Raw genomic sequence first — 16,819 nt, forward strand, 5'->3', positions numbered from 1 at the left:
GATTGGAAATAGGTAAACCATCTGAACCCTCAAAAATTATAGCAGACTGTAGAAATTTTGCTGTTGTTGTTGTTAGACCTAGCACCTGAGTCCTTCTTTGCCTTCCATTATTTTGAGCAATTCAACTAAGTTGTATTAAAAAAAAAAAGGCTAAAACATACGCAAATGCTTAAATATATGGTTACTGGCTGCTCAACAAATTTTTCTAAATATAAAAAAAGCTTACATCCAGCTGTAACTGTAGTGGTGTGTGAGATTACTTACCTTGTATCTGTTTTCACTTACAATTTGTGTTGTGGGTTATGTCCAGATACATTGAAACCATTAATTTTGCTGTGAAGGCAGAGCTTTTGGGGAAATCCAGTTTTCCAGGCTAGCACATCAGGGGATGCCAGAGGTGGAGCTCATATCAATAAAACCTGTCCAGTTGTCGTGACTTGACCTTGGCTGGACACCAGCTGCCTGCCAAGCCTTTTTATCCCTCTCCTTCCCAGCAGGACAGGGGAGAGAAAATAAGATAGAACATAACTCATAGGAGTGACTCCAGTAAAGGACAACAGAGCTGGTGAATGTTCTAGAGAATAAGTCCTATGAGGAGCAGCTGAGGGAGCTGGGGTTGTTTAGCCTGGAGAAAAGTAGGCTCTGGGGTGACCTTGTCACTCTCTACAACTTCCTCAAAGGAGTTTGTAACCAAGTGGGAGTTGGTCTCTCCCAGCCAACCAGTGACAGAGAAAACACTCAGGAAAGATTCAGGTAGGACATCAGGAAGAATTTCTTCACTGGAAGGGGGGTTAAGCATTGGAATGGGCTCTCCAGGGAAGTGGTGGAGTCACCATCCTTAGTAGTGTTCAAGAAACAACTGTCCATGACATGGCTTAGTGGTATGGTTAGTTGACAAGGTGGTGCTCAGTTGAAGGTTGGACTTCATGATCTTGGTGGTCTTTTACAACTGAAATGATTGCCATTAATATGTATTCAGCTTCCCTTAGTCAAGCCAAGTAGAAGTTTGATTTGCACTTTTGGTCAACTGAGTCTGAATGGATGACAGTTTGAATACTGTGAGTTAGAATATTAACAACCTCTTCACAAGAGCAGGGGGGTAATCCTGGAATCTGTTTGTGCATTCAGAATAAGAGAGAGCAGCAGCAGACACATAATTTGCCTGTTCTCTGAGGGATGTGAAGTGAAAGTGGTGTAACAAATCAAAAAGCTCCAGCTGAACCCAAGGATGGAAATGCGCTGTTTGAATTCACCTTATCGCAGTAATCACGTTGTTCTGTTTACTTCTGAGTCAACGCAGTCACGCTGCTGGCAGTTTTCAAAGTCATCAACAGTTCCATGTAAAAGCAGTGGAAGCTTCTGGTTTTCCATTTCTGTTTTTCAGAGAAATGCCAAATTCAAAAGCTGGGAGCTTATTAGAAAATCTTGCCTTATTGTTTTAATTGCTGAAACATTTGTTTCATTGCCTTGTGCTCTATTTCTGCCCTGAATGCCTTTAAGTAGTGAGATTTTTTTTTTTTTTTTAATACTGGTTGCTTTGCAAGCTCAAAGATACAAGTGCAGTTACATTTTACGAATTGCATCCAACTATCCTGAGCATGTGAATGTTTCTAAAAGAGAATTCCCGATAAAGATTTAACAATAACTTGGCAGTTTAGTGATTGGAGTGTAATCTTCCTTTTATACACAGTCATTTCACTCTAGACTAATATATACCTAGTATATTATTCTAACCATTTCCGTCTTTTTGGACTAGACTAAAATATAAACATGCTTTCAGAGATCACGGGTACGTATGCATTAACTTTCTTTGTGTAGCAATAAAAACAAAAATGTAATTGACCCATGTGCTTCTGAAGCATCTAAAATTCCACTGATTTTGGCTTATCTATTTCTTAAATACAATTATCTGTGCTGAATATGCAGGCTGAGTTGTAAAAGATGTAGCATAAAGCCCAATTTCTTTCTGTAAATAAATAGCTTCCTATTCTGCTCTTTTCTGCAGATAATTTTTCAGAATGTAGTTACATTCTATGCTATAGTGTGGGAGAAAAAGCTAGAAATAGAAACATAGAAGTTCAGTCTTAGCACATTTTGTCCTTCTATTAATAGTTGTCATGATACAAAACATCCAGAATAACTGAAAAATCAAAATGAAGTGGGTAAAACAGCTGCACTGAATTATTTCACCATTTGACTGTAAAAATAGTTTATAGTGAGCACAAGGGAGAATACATTTGATTATGACAGACAGGCTTATTTTCCATAGCTCAAATTTTCATCCATTCAATATAAAAACTTCAAAGTGGATACCAGCTGCATATTGTTGTTATTAACCCAGTATGTAGCTATGTATTTTTCACCCTTGTAAACAGCAGTAGGATCCTTCCCACTAAAATACAAAAAACAAACACTACACAACAAAACCAGGAAGCTAAAAGGAGATTTAAAGTTTTCTAGTGATAACTGAGAGCAAAGGTTACAACAAATTATTAGACTCATAGAAATCCATAATTTATTGAACCTTTCAGACAAGGTAACTATAGTAACCTTATTATTTATGAAAAATCAATTTACATTGATTATTCTCTTAATATACAGATGAATAGAAAATTACCTGAAAGCTAAATCAGGCTTTTCATTGGACCCTGAGATGAAGGGGCAGGTAATATTACCGTTGAAAGGAAAACTTCCTTCCATGGAATTAAACACTCTTCTAAGGGTTTTTTCCAGTACTATAGCTTGGAAGTCTTGACAAATAAGGAACAGGAAAATGGAAGGTGGATTAAGGAACCTGTTCTTCTGTTTCACCTGTTGGAAATCTAAACAAGCTGAACAGGTGACATTTTTCTGAGTTAGTGAGCATTTCCTCTTTCATGTAGTTTATGCCTAGAGATGCATCTGTGCAAGGGATTTCTCTCTCATATTCCCATACAAAATCCTTTGTTGTGAGACAGGATATGAATAAATTTTATTCTAAAATCCTAATACGTGATTTTTTAATAAGTACATCTCGGCAATGCCTTGTGCCTAATGTGTTTACTGTCCTGAGGCACAGAAAATTCTCTACTGAGAAGATTTTAGTTGTTCTGTCTCCCAAGTACTCCCTACTATGACAAACTACAGTGTGGCTCTGGTACGAAAACTTACTTAAAAAAATTGCATTGCTGGATTGTGGGTTTGGTTACTTTTTGTGTTTTCAGTTACTGTATGAACCATGTTGAATTTACGCTTCCAGTCGCCGAAAACGTCTCTGCTCTTTCCTCGCACCGTGTTTGCCGTGCTGAGGTACCCACGAGAGCCGCGTGTGCGCGCCGACACACACAAGGGCAGGCACAGGCACCGACCTGGCTCCGCCATCCTCGGCCGACACCAGCGTGTGTAACTGTATCTGTACCTGGATCTGTATCTTCTGTATCATCTGTATCTTCTGTATCATCCGTATCATCTGTATCATCTCTATCATCCCTATCATCTCTATCATCCGTATCATCTCTATCATCCGTATCATCTCTATCATCCCTATCATCTCTATCATCCCTATCATCCCTATCGTCTCTGTCTACTAGGATAAGGTCCTCCTGAACACCCGTGCCCTTGGCAGCAGCTCTCCCGCCGAGGCCCGGAGCTCGGCGCTCCCTGCACCGCTGCATCCTCACCGCTCCCGGCATCATTCCCGCAGCCCGCCCGGCGCGCAGGGAGTTAACCGGGCCCGGGGCGGGGCGGTGCCGCCGCTGGCGGGAGGTGGCTCTGCCGGGCGCCCCGCAGCCCGCCCGGGAACGGCGAGCAGCTCTCCTTGTTTCCCAGCGGCGGATCCCGCCGCTCCCGGTGAGATCCGCGTCCGCCGGTGTCCCCGGCAGCCCGCGGTCGGCTCCCGGGGGCATGGTGGGGTGCCCGCCGTGTCTCCCGCCGCCGTGGCCGGACCCCGGGCGGAGGAGAGCGGGCAGGGCAGAGCAGGGCAGGGCAGGGCGGTGGGCTCCGGTCGAGCGCTCGTTTCGGAGGTGCCGCGGCATCCGGGGCCGCTTGCTCTGTGTGCGGAGCCGGGGGAGCGCTCCGCCAGCAGCGAGGGGGCCAGCAGGGTAAAATTAATTTTGCAGCGACTTCAGCTTTTCCTGATGATGGATGAACACCGGACAAGAGCTTTTTCCTGCTTTTTCCTGCACAGAAACCGCGGAGTGTGGACTTTCTTCAAAAAATGAGGGGTGGCTGGGGAAAATGAGAGGCGGCAATTATAGTGGATTCTGCATGGGTTTAAACCACCAATCTGAGGTTTTGGATGCTTAGATGAGATAGTAAGAAATTCTCCACTATGAGAATGGAGAGACACTGAAACAGGTTGCCCAGAGTTGTGGATGCCCCATCCCTGGCAGTGTTAAAGGACAGGCCGCGTGGAGCTCTGAGCTACCTGGTTTAGTGAAAGGTTTTCCTGCCCATGACAGAAGGGTTGGAACCAGGTGATCTTTAGGGTTCCTTCCAACCCAAGACCATTCTAAAATGTGTATGACCCTTAAAACAGGCTGTGAGCCCTTTCTTTGTCTGAGTCCTGCTGGGAGCACGTTGTTGAACATCAGTTTTAACTTTGGCTGAGGAAGACTGCAGAAGCTTTTGACGTGTCTGTAAAAATTTCCATTTGGTTAGACAGTGTGAGAGTTTTGTGGTTTTACATTAACTGGTTGCTTGTCAGCTACTACCTGATTGCTGTCAGGGTCTGCCATGGGAAAGCTGCTTTATGCTCGCTCCTTTCAATTCCTGCCAAAACACCTCCAGCTGCCTGCTCTTAGGGGGGTTATGCTGGACCTTTGGACTGTCAGAACTTTGTTCTCAGCTTTTTTAAGTGTATCATCTGTGATTACTTAGGGCATCGGAAGCAAGAACACTTCAAAATCACTTGGCTGCTTAGTAGTGTGAACAAGAGCTGAATGAATATCCTTGATTTATTTGGAGCCGTTTTTCTTCTTGCTACATTAAAAAAATCACTTTGCCGTTTCTTCTTCCTAGCTTCTAACTCCTCTTTATCAGGACTTGTGGCACTGCAGGAAGAAATGATGTCTTTTTCTTGTGATGTACATGGTATAATGACAATGCCCAGTAGTAGCTGACTATAGCATAAGAAAGTGTAGTTGATTATATATGCAGCTTTTTTTCTTCATCTCCTTGACCATAGATAGTTGTATACATTTAGTATACCTAGTACATGTGAAGTTTGGGGCTACTTAATAAAGGTTGATATTTTAAATGAAAAAAACCAAATTGCCCTTATAAATTTTAATATATTTTCATTATTCAGTGGCTTTTAACAGGCAGGTCTCTTGTTTATTTTGTTAGGTTGTGCACTTCGTTAGAAATCCACATATGATGTAATTCTGTTGCAAGGCAGATTTCTTTCTGTTTCCTTGTGATGTAATCCTGGAATTTTTAAGGATTACAGTCCTGTGTGTTATAATCTCTGTGCTGTCAGTCCCTTCTTAATGGAGGGTAGAGCAAGACTTTATGATTCAGTATATTTCCCATAAGGGCATTCTCAGAAAGTACCAGCTTTGCCACGTAGCCTTAGTCACTTCTGAAAATAATAACAAATTAATCATTCTATAATTATAATTCTGTCCTCAGACCAGCATGAAAGACTCAGTGATAGATTTGCCTATTTAAATGCAAAGAAGAATGCAGAAAGGAGAAGGTTTTCCATGTGCAGGTTAAGGCAATGGATCAGAAAAAAAAGTGTATTCAGGACAGATGATAAACTGGAGAGCTGTGGCTTTTTGAAATCGTGTTTTAGTTTCATGTTCTTTCCTTCATGCTGAAGAAAGAAGTGCTCTTAAGGTCAGTAGGAGGAGTTTAATGAGGAGGATATTATGAGTAAGATGCTTCCTGGACTTGGTTTTCAGGCATCTGACAGCTAGAGCTGAGCTTTGGAGACTTTCTAGACCCAAAGGTGGAAGGGGACTGAAGCTGGTTTGGCAGCCACTCTTGGTGTGGGAGGTATGGAAGAAAGTGGATGAGTTAGTTAGCAATGGGTCTTGCTTGCCTCTCTGTGGCTGGTGAACCTGCAGCTGTTCATACCACAGAACAGAGGTAGTCGTGAGGTGGGGGTTGCAATAGTAGGGGATTAATTTAGGCTTGAGGGCTTTGAAAGTGGTGATACTCTGCTGTAAAAATTGCTCATTTTGCTCCTTTTGCTCCAGTTATAAAAACTGTAGTGTGGCTGGATTATTTGGGGAGCTTAATATTCATGGTAGTTGTCATCAATACAGAAGGCTTCTTTCTTTACTAATGCTTCCAGCTTTATAGGAGAGACTATTCTGATGCACTTTTTTTTTTTTTTTAATATAATTCTAGGTATAAAACATACATGGCTCCTGGTTCCTCTAAAGAGAAGAAGACTGATGATGGACAGGCCTCAAAGTAAGATTGAGAAATGAATTATTTTGTCCAAGTTTACACTTAAACTTCCTCTGCAAACTCATTACACACTCATTTAAGTTTAAGATAAAGTTTATGATAATAATACCTAGTATCCAGTAGCAGCTCTCTTGGCAATTGAGTGCTTTATTGCTTTACTGCACCTATACAGAGGACTTTGCTGGCTAGCCATATGAACTTCTCTCAGCAGTGAATTTTTCAAAGCAGGGTGATGTTTTTATTTATTTTAATCCAATGAGCTGCTGAAATGTTGACTTTGGTTGCTGCTTCAAGAGCTCAAACAAATATTTCAGTGTTTCTGATATTTCTCTAATACTTACTTAAAGCTTATTTTTCTAAAACCTGCTACATGCCTGTTTAGTGTTTGGATTCGTATTTTACTTACACCCTTATAAATTGTAGGTGCTTTACAACAGCTTTAGGGAAATAAATTTTCTGCCCCTGAGCTTTGCATGGTAAGGATTTTTATCAAGCAAACTTTGCCTCTCCTGTAATTCCATGGCACTGGTCCTATGTACACATAACAATATGCTACTTTTTATTGCTCATTTTACCCCGGGGTCCAAGTCTACTATCAGATGTGCAGATAAGGTGAGCGAGTTTATAGCGGCCCCTCACAGTGTTGAGGCAGTGGGATAGAGAGTGCTGTTGGTGAGGTGTGAGATGAAAAGGGTGGAACATAGCTACTGATGAGGAAGGAGGCTGTGGTTTGGCCAGGTACGAGGACAGTGGTGTTGGCACATACCACATGAATTTCCTTGCACTTTTAATAGAGGCTTCACCTTTTATTGATTTATTTCCTGGAGAGAAGCTTTTGTTGCCAGTGTTATCATGAAGAAGGAAATAAGGGGTTTTGGCTTACCTGAGGATAGACTGTAAAATTATTTCAAATCATATCCTATCCTATTGTATGTGACAGCCATTCCAAAGGACATCAGTACAGCCAGATATTGCATCTGCATTAGTGAGTGACACAGTAAATAAGTGTAGGGAGTCCCACAAAACTGAACAGGAATAATTCAGGGGAGGCAGCCTGGAAATTCTGCTAATATGAGCTGGTGAATTCCTACGTTGTCTGTGTCTTCATGACAGGCCATAAACCTGCTCTTTAGTTCTCCCAGAGTCAAACAGGTCTCTGGGAAGGAAGAACAAAGGCAGCCAAAGCCTTTGGTTCCACCTCAGGCAAGATTTGTATGAGGAGAGGCAAACGGGGCCCATGGGAGGTGCAAGGGAATTCCTAATGAAAGGGTGAATGGACTGGCTGCCTGGGTGGGCAGCTCCTTCAGTCGCTGAAGGTGGTTGTCTGTGGTGGGAAGGGTTGGATAGGGTGGGCTGGGATGACACCTCTTTCCTTGATTGTGCAGCTGTTACTGGGTAATTAATGATGTTGTAGAGAGACCATCAAGAACAGAAGAAATTGCCGTACTCAAAACATCTGGGTTGTAACTATTTGCTTTCTGAGGAACAGTTCAGTGACCTCAGCATGGGCATCTTGGCCACTGTAGCCTTCATCCTGCACAGGCAGATATGGCATAGGAGCTGTGGGAAAGCACTGCCTTTCTGGAGAGGCATTAGAAGGCAGACAAGATAACCTAGTGACCTAGACCAACTAAAATAGTGCTAAACACTTCTGTTTAGGCTTCAGAGTTGTTACTGAGTTTTCCTGATGATTTTTGAATGAAGTCCAGGTGAACTGTCTTGTTTGTCTCCTTTGACAAAGCAGTTTGAATTTACTGAGCCATGCTGTTCCTCCACTGAGCCTTCATTAAGCTACTAAGTCATCTTCTTGTGTCTGGAAGCTATTTACTGCTTGATTCCATCTCTGAGAAATTACTTTGAAGTACTGGCCAGTGTTTTGCTAAAGCTTGTACTTATTGGCTAGTCTTCTACCTGTTTCAATTGAGCTTAAAACATCAAGCACAGAAGGCAGATGTTTTATAAATCGTTCAGCTTGTTTAGTTAGTCTACTATCAAGTTTTCCATGAAGGTGATCCCACAGGCCAGGTAGTTCATGTTTCCCTCCTTGTCCTGTCGTTTCCTGTCTCTTCAGACAGATTAATTTTTTATTTTTCTTTTAAAATATATCATTGCTTTACAAGAAGCACTTAGGAAGAAGTGAATTCTTTTTTACCTCTTCTTCTCTTTTCCCTTTTTCTTGTTCTTTTTTACGCTTCTATGATTTTGTTCTTGCTTCAGATTTCCACTTTTCTCTTTCCTTATTTAGATCCTCTGTACCCTTATTATCAGTTTCATGCCATAGGGTTTTTTTTCCTTCCTGTCTGTATGACAGAGTAAGACAAATTTCCAGAAATCTAGCATGTGCTTGTCCACAAAGGCAAAATCATTCCTGTTCTTCTCAGGTGGCTGATGGAGTTTCAGTCAAAACAGAGGTCAAGTTTGCTTTTCAGCTTTGCTAAAGATTGCCTCTGTATTATGGTGGGCTATTGAATTTTTCCTGGTCCTGCTCCCATTGTTCTGCTCACCATAAAGCTCCACTCTGGTCCTCAGCTTTAATACTGTTTAAGATAAAAATTGCACTGCATCCAAACATCTGGGCTTTTCTTCAGCAATTTCATCCTGTGTGATGAATGGAATGTGAAATGTCAAATGTGATACTTTATAAGACATAAAGCAGTTATGAAGCTTAGATTTTCTTTAACGCAATGCACAAGGAACCAAAAGAAGGCAGTGTAGGCATTTGTACATGTGGCATTTCCCAACTTTTGTGTGCTTAACTTTGAAGAATTGTCATCTGTTCAATGTAGGGGTTTGTATATATTCTATATGTTTCACAATGCTGCTGTCTTGGCAGAGAGAATTTTATTCATCTCTGCAACCCTCACCTGGAGAAAATGAAAGAAGACATCCTGTACCATTTTGCTCTTGGGACTGGTACCCATGATTTTCCAACATTGTTTGGGGATGTAAAGGTAAGATGCTTTGCTTTTTTCAGCAAGCATGAGCTTTTCTGCAGAAGGTGAAAATGTAGCTGCCCTCAGAATAAGACTAAATACGTGAGCCTACCAGAGATTAAGGAGTACATGCAAAAGGGGAAAAAATTTGTGGGTTCTTGTCACTTTTGGTATCCAACAAAGCTGGAGATATTTTATTTTGACTGTCTCTTTTCATCCAGTAAAAAGACAAGTGCTGTAGGCTCTATTCAGATACAACTTCTGTTGGGTCTTCATGTCAATATTTGTCTTTCATTAGTTTAAACAAGATGAAGGCATTTGAGTGCTGTATAGACAGTTGAGGTTTTTTCAATAATTATTCTTAATGGCATTTTAGAATGATTATGAGAAGCACCGTATCTGCGTGTAAGTCTGTGCTAATTGAAGGCATCTGGACGCTCACGTTGTTCTTTGGCATACGGAATCATGCAATTGATTTTGTTTTGTTGAACTCTGTGCACCCCAGTTTGTGTGTGTTGGAGGAAGTCCTTCCCGGATGAAAGCTTTTATTGCCTACATAGCAGAGGAGCTGGGGCTGGGGAGCCCTGGCTGTGACTACCCCAACATCTGCGCGGGCACCGACCGCTACGCAATGTACAAAGTGGGGCCTGTCCTGTCCGTCAGTGTGAGTACTTCCCTCGGCCATCACAGGACGTGGTTCAGTTCTGATGCTGTTCAAAGCAGAAATTTTAAATGAATGTTTCTTTTAAATGCTTCACGGTCCAAATCCGGCTGCTCAAAGTAGTGTAGTCAGCTAATAAAGGGTTCCTTTTCAGCCCTTTTTTGTGAGAGGGAAAATCTCCATTACCTTTGCTGCTTCTTGGATCCTTTTCCCTCAGTGTACCACTGAGGTTTTGCAGGAATGGCCTTACTGATTTTTTGAGCAGTTGCTGTTGCCTCGTCCCTGTTCTGTACTCTGAAAAATGGGGGGGGGAAGGCCACTTGGTGCATGTGGGGTATAGAAAAATGTCTGCATCACACCCAGAGCTATGTATATGCAATGGCACTGTCAAACGTGCTTAAGAGCAGCATTCCATGGGACTGGTGCTGCCAACCCATGTATGCATTTCAAAGAAATTTCTAGCTTTAATTTGTAGGTAGAATTACGTGCTTCAATTGCAATTGCAAAACTGTAGTATTATTTTGCACCCTTTCTTGTGAACTATAATTGTCACAATATTGTGCAAGATAATGTGGAATTATATTTGCTGAATCTCAAAACTAAACCACGGTGTCCGTGTTTTGAAAAAAATTAGCTTAACCATTCACTAGCACTTCAGGTTAGTGAAAAATCAGAGTGGGGTTTTTCTTGTGTTTAGGAAATGCTCCATGATGAAGTGCATTAATCAGCTGTTAGGAAAGGACACTCTTTATACTTTTGAGAATCTAAATCTTCTGTAATTCATGATTTTTAGAAATCCTGTATTTCATCCACAGGCTGCCAAAGCTAGTGGGAGTCTATTTGTAGGCCCTTTCAGTATTGTTCTGTAGGCTGAGAAGTTGGGGCTGGCATTTGGGAAAACAGTATCAGGCAGGAGATAATATCCAGCTGCTTCTTCCATATATTGTGTTGTCTTTGGGAATGTGGAATATTAATTTATGTTTCCTTTTCAGCACGGTATGGGCATTCCTTCTATTTCAATCATGTTGCACGAGCTGATCAAACTGTTGTATCATGCCAAGTGTTCCGACATAACCATCATTCGCATTGGCACCTCTGGTGGAATAGGTATTTCCCCTCTGGATTTCCTTCTTTCTTTATGCAAACCAAAGTATCTTTGCAGGAGAGTAAAGCACTGTTCTGCATGCAGGATATTAAGGGCCAGAACAGTTTTCCACAGGAGAAGCGCATCATTTTTCTCCTGTAATTTTGAAAGTAAAGGGAACATCTCCTTTTGCATAGGGAAAATGCACTTAAAGATCTGACAATGTGAGAAGAAGGATATTCCTGTCCTGTATGGAAAATATAAGACACAAGTGAAAAAGGAAAAATTTAATTCTTTCAGAAATTATTTGTAATAATAAACCAAAGCAGCTAGGCATGGACAAAAAAATTCTCTGGTAGACTCAGAGGCAAAATTGCCACCCTTAAAACAAGCAGGGTTGGGTCAAGATGTATGTTTTATGTGTCTGGAAACCACTTGTTAACTGCATTGTTATTTCCTTTTGCTGCAGGTCTGGAGCCAGGCTCAGTGGTTATAACTCGGCAGTCTGTAGATGCCACCTTCAAGCCTCAGTTGGAACAGGTTGTTCTGGGAAAGACAGTAATTCGCAGCACCAACCTGGATGAGCAGCTGGCTAAGGAGCTGATGCAGTGCAGTAAAGAAATCGGTCAGTTCAATACAGTCATTGGAAACACCATGTGCACTTTGGATTTCTATGAAGGTAAGGCTGATGGTAGACTAACAGAAGGGCATTGGTAAGCACCAATACATAAATACTGAATAATATATTAACATTAAGCTTCCAATTCATTAACAGAATGCATTCCCTGCTCTGGCTTGGCTCACAAATCTCAATTAAATATTTTTCATCTACATAAAATCAAGTATTACACTTAGCAGTTTTCTGTATCAAACTTTTAATTTTGTGGAGATTTCTCGCCAGCTTTAATAGATCCTCTGAAGTACATGTAGTGTACTATACACTTCTCATGTACCTGTCAGGTATATTGTCACAAAATTTATGTGATCTATTGAAGCATCCAAGGGGATTAGAGGAGTGGGAATTATTTGTGACTTGTTTAGGGTTGGTTTTCTTTGCACTGGTTAAGTGCCTAAAGTAAATATTTTCTGAAAAAAGGGTTGGAAGTAGTTGCAGTTTGAGCAAAGCAGTGATCAGACAATCAAAGATAATATTTCGCTGGGTTGTGTCAGTGCTGCTATTTATGAGACACAAACCTGCAAGGCCTATTTTGGATAAACATACAGGCATTCAGGTGCTTTTCTGATCTCCCAAATTTAGATGTTCATTCAGAAACACCTTTCAAACCTTGTGAGAACAGACTGTAAGTGGCACCTGATCCCACTTTCTCTGTCTGTTGCTGAGTAGGTGACAAATGGTCTTCATCATGGTGCTCCAGCTTGGGCAGAAGCACACACTGTCACTTTGTGCATCTCAGGCACTAACCACAGGTGCAAGCAACACTGAAAAAAGTGTCAGGGATGTTTTCAACTCATACAGCAAAAGCTGAGAACAGGACCGAGGACATTAAATTTAGGAGTACATCTCCCAAACCTAAGAAGACACTGAGTAAAATACAGTGTAATTCGACTCTGCTGTGCTCAATCTGCTGCTGTCTTATCTGTTGGTGATATTCTTGAATAATTCGAGTAAAAAATTCTCAAAATTTACAATAATATTGGCTAGTTAGCTTAAGAGATTCTAAGTCTCTTACCTTGGAAAGTCTGTAAGTGGTAAACTGTTAATCTTTTTAAGGTAGAAACAGGAAAACCGTTTGAAGCTGGTGATTTTTTTAGACAGTGATTAAACATATTAAAAATGCAGCTCTCCCATACAACTTAAAGTTTCTTGTGGAATTTGATACTTGTTATATGTGTGGGAATGTGCTATGTACATTTTCCTGTTTATGAATTTGAGAATTGAAGCCAAAGAAGACTAATTAAATTGGATTTAAGTGATATTCACGTTATAAAGAATACAAATAATATGTATGTGCTCTGGCTAAGAATCACTTTGTCCTATTTGTCTTGTGCACAAAAATAAAGAGTAGTAGTAAAAGCTGAACACTGTATGGAGGAAAACGTAATAACTGGCTGCTTTCAAAACTGAATTTGCTCTGTGACTTCATCACTCTGAAATGTTTTACAAAATTACTTTCTAGGACAGGGCAGGTTGGATGGTGCAATCTGCTTATATGATGAAGAAGAAAAACTGCAGTATTTGAGGAATGCTTATGAGTCTGGTGTCAGAAACATTGAGATGGAGTCTTCTGTATTTGCTGCAATGTGTAATCTCAGTGGTGTCAAAGGTAAACTAACTTAGTCATTTTATCCAGGCTACAGGAAATTTTCTGTGTTGCAAGAGATTTGTGGCTAAAAACTGCGAAGGAGTGTTAACATACCTTCTGCACGTATAAGTGTATATAAAAGATATTTCTGCTTATAATTTTGTTGCTATGATTTTTTGATTTGTGTCAATTGTGTCACAATTTATCATAGTTTCTCACACAGTTTTTACACAGTTTACTTCTGTCATTTGCTATTCCAGCCCATGGCAGCCATGTAAATAATAAAGTACCTAATTAGCCTATGGCATTTATTTGTTTTCTCCAGTTAGCTTTTAAAGTTTACAGAAAGCAACTGCTTAGTTTAAGCAATCAGGTAATTCTCAGATCTCTGTATATGTAACTATACTCAGTTTCTATACTTTCATATCAAATGGAAAATATAATTATTTTTTGTAGACTTAAGACTGTGATTCCTAAACAGTTGAGGATTTTTCATGCCATCTTGAATAAACCATTCCAAATCATGAGTTAAATTTTTGTATGCATGCTAAGTAAGGGCAATTACAAATAATATAATACAGCATCTTTCTTCTTATCATATCAACTGTCTTCTCTCACTTTCCTTAGCAATGAATATGCCAGTTTAAAACACTGATGTTTCTCAAATTCCCTTAAGCTTGAGGAGGTCAAAGTGTGGAAATATAAGCAAAAAGGCCAATGGTTATATCAAACACACTCAGTTCTTACTGGCTTGAAATGGATTAAAAACCCAACCAGTACTATACCTGAGCAATTTAGGAGGCCTTTTGCCGTCTCTGCTTTGTAGGTCTGTAACCTGTATTTACTGTTTGTGCTCTGGAAATTGCCGCTGGCACAAATCCCAGACAGAGCACAGTTATAGGGCTGAGTAATAGACTTGAGCTGGAGTGAAAGGAGGGGTTTTGCCTTTGGGGCTCTGATTACTGAAAGGCAGCATATGAACCTGAGATGATCCTCGACGTCCTCATGTGCTTGCAGTGTTCCTTGCCTATGAATGTGGAGGCAGCTTATCTACTACTTCCTAAGGGATGGCACCTACAGCACAGGCACTCAGTGGAGGACTGGCTCTGCTAGAACAGTGAGTCAGGTCACTTCTTACCAGTCATGTCCTGGGTACTTGTGAAATATACTTCCTATCAGGGAAAACATAGGAATTGTAATATAACAGTAAGGGTCTGCAGCTGCCCGAGAGCCCTGGCTTTATTAGCGTAGCAAGCAGTTCCCTTAAACTATTTGAAACCTTTTATCATTCACACCATGCCAGTTCCCTATCATCTCATGGTGCTGCACACTCTCTCTTGGGGTTTGTTTTCTCTTGTGTTTCTGTTCTTTTAGTGTTTAGTTCAAATGTTTATGCTTTTGGACTGTAAAATGCAAGAGTGTCATTCCTACCTAATGCTGTCTTTTAATTTCTAGCTGCTGTAGTGTGTGTCACTCTTCTGAATCGGCTTGAAGGGGATCAAATCAGCAGCCCACATGATGTCCTTGTGGAGTACCAGCAGAGGCCACAGAAGTTAGTGGGATATTTCATTAAGAAAAGTCTTGGGAAAGTATGAAATCTTCGTCTCATGTTTTAGAGAAGGCCTTTATACAGATCCAGTCATGGTTGTGACTTCTGTGCATTACAGACCTTTTGCCTCAGAATAACTTACAGCATTCCGTTTGTCAGTGGAAATTAATCATTTATGTCACTGTTCCTTGGGAACTGAATGTGCTGAATGGACTTCAGTTAAGTTTTGCTTAGTTATGCATTGCTGGATATGAAACTCACTTTTCTGTGAATTGGAAAGTGGATCTGTTTTGAAGGATAAGCCTGTGATAATACACGTAAAAGCTTTATTTATCCCTATTGTAAAAGAAATACTAGAGAGAAAATCAAACTTTTTTGTCAAGTGTGTGCATACCAGTAAATTAACTTAAAAATTAGGATAATATTCTTGTTGTTATAAAAAATTATATAAGTTATAATTGTCTTTGTTGCTTCACTTGTAAAGAAAACTTAAAGAGAATGCAGTTTATTTTTTTTGCAGACTTTGACAAATAAACAATACTATTTTCATATATTAAAGTTTTATGAAATTGCAAAGTGTGGGACTGAATTTTCTAAGGGTTAAGGACTTGACTCTGAGCTATGGAATAGCTGTACTGCCTAGATACTGATCCAGGAATATTTTCACTAAAGGATTGAATCAATACCCAGGAAATATTTATGCATTAAGTAATTTTGCATTGAAGTACTAGCAATCTTTTGCTGAAGCAAGGCTGCTGTTTATGAAGAGGAACCAAAGGCATTCTGGAGATGCACAGTATGTTCACAGGGCTGTATTATGGTAGCCCTTTTTGTTTCCTTGCTTTTGCTCAGTTACTTTTTTTTTTTTTTTAATTAGCATTCATCTCCATTCTCAGGATGTAACACTCACTGTTGCAATGGTTCCCAGTCCTTCTGAGGAACCAGAGTATACCTCTTAGTGGTGGTACACGCCATCAAAGACCCTTCTGCAATTGTAGTTTTTTCCACTAACACTGGCCTAAGTGTTTGGGGTGTTTTTTTAGATCGTAGTCCTTGCTGCTTGGCTGCTGTGGTTCAAATGTAAATACGTGGTCAGTTAAAGAAAGTGTGTTTATCTCTTTTTTTTTTCCCCTTTTTTAATTTTTTTTTCCTTCTTTCTTCATTGCAGTGGGGGAAGGTCTGGTCCTAGCAGGGGTCACAGGTCAAAAACTCTGAATAAGCTCTCAGTACAGCTGTGGCTGACCCAGCAAAATGAGATTTTCTTTGTGAGGATTGTAGTCTGCAGTGTTAACAAGCACAAGCGTTAGAACTGTAAGAGAGTGATGTTAGTAGTAGGCAGAGTCACCAAGTGACAGAGACTGGAAACAATGTGATGAAAACATTAAAAAAGGAAGGGTGACTCATGAGCAGTGAGGATCAGTCTCCTTAAGTTTGACTATTTTTTCAGCTGGTAAACATATTAGTAACTTTGGAAAGTTAAAATCTAGTCTTCTTTTAATTTTAAACCCACATATTCTCATTTATGGTCAGGATATACAGTGAATGTAAGTTTTCAGAGAAAATATGTTTTTCCTTAGCTTAAGGGTAGAAGAGAGGTGGGAATAGCTCCACATTTTGTTTGAACTGTTTTTCCTCTATTAAAAAAACTAAAAATTAAAAAAATATGTGTTAAACTATGCCTGGTGCTTGCCTAGGCATTGCGTGAAGTTTGTGAGGTCCTTTGGGAAACAAAGCACATCTTTTCTCTTCAAGGTCCTGTTCTTGAAACAGTAACAAGGAGAGAAAAACAAGATCAGTCCGTGCTGCACTCAGTGGTGGAGGAAATCTTATACCAAACTGACCAGGATGGGTTTGGAAGAGACAGTTGGCTGTTGTCCAAGAAACACTTAATAAGAAGTTCCTAAAGAGAAGGAAAAAATGCTTTACCTG

The 16,819-nt window shown here is 40.3% G+C and overlaps 1 protein-coding gene across 2 annotated transcripts; it reads left to right on the plus strand.

Moving 5' to 3' along the window:
• The first annotated feature begins 3,307 nt into the window (after positions 1-3,307).
• On the plus strand, positions 3,308-16,294 carry UPP1 (uridine phosphorylase 1). Of its 2 annotated transcripts, none has more exons than XM_066326792.1 (8): positions 3,308-3,377; positions 6,337-6,402; positions 9,233-9,350; positions 9,838-9,996; positions 10,986-11,100; positions 11,547-11,756; positions 13,216-13,362; positions 14,797-16,294. In XM_066326792.1, exons 2-8 carry the CDS (start codon positions 6,350-6,352, stop codon positions 14,934-14,936), a joined length of 942 nt encoding a protein of 313 aa, XP_066182889.1. In that variant the 5' UTR covers positions 3,308-3,377; positions 6,337-6,349; the 3' UTR covers positions 14,937-16,294. The 2 variants fall into 2 exon arrangements, with proteins under 2 accessions (XP_066182889.1, XP_066182881.1); XM_066326784.1 differs by lacking the exon at positions 3,308-3,377 and adding an exon at positions 3,767-3,828.
• Positions 16,295-16,819: the final 525 nt, after the last annotated feature.

The sequence above is a fragment of the Sylvia atricapilla genome, chromosome 1 (genome assembly GCF_009819655.1).
Source record: "Sylvia atricapilla isolate bSylAtr1 chromosome 1, bSylAtr1.pri, whole genome shotgun sequence".
NCBI classification, from domain to species: Eukaryota; Metazoa; Chordata; class Aves; order Passeriformes; family Sylviidae; genus Sylvia; species Sylvia atricapilla.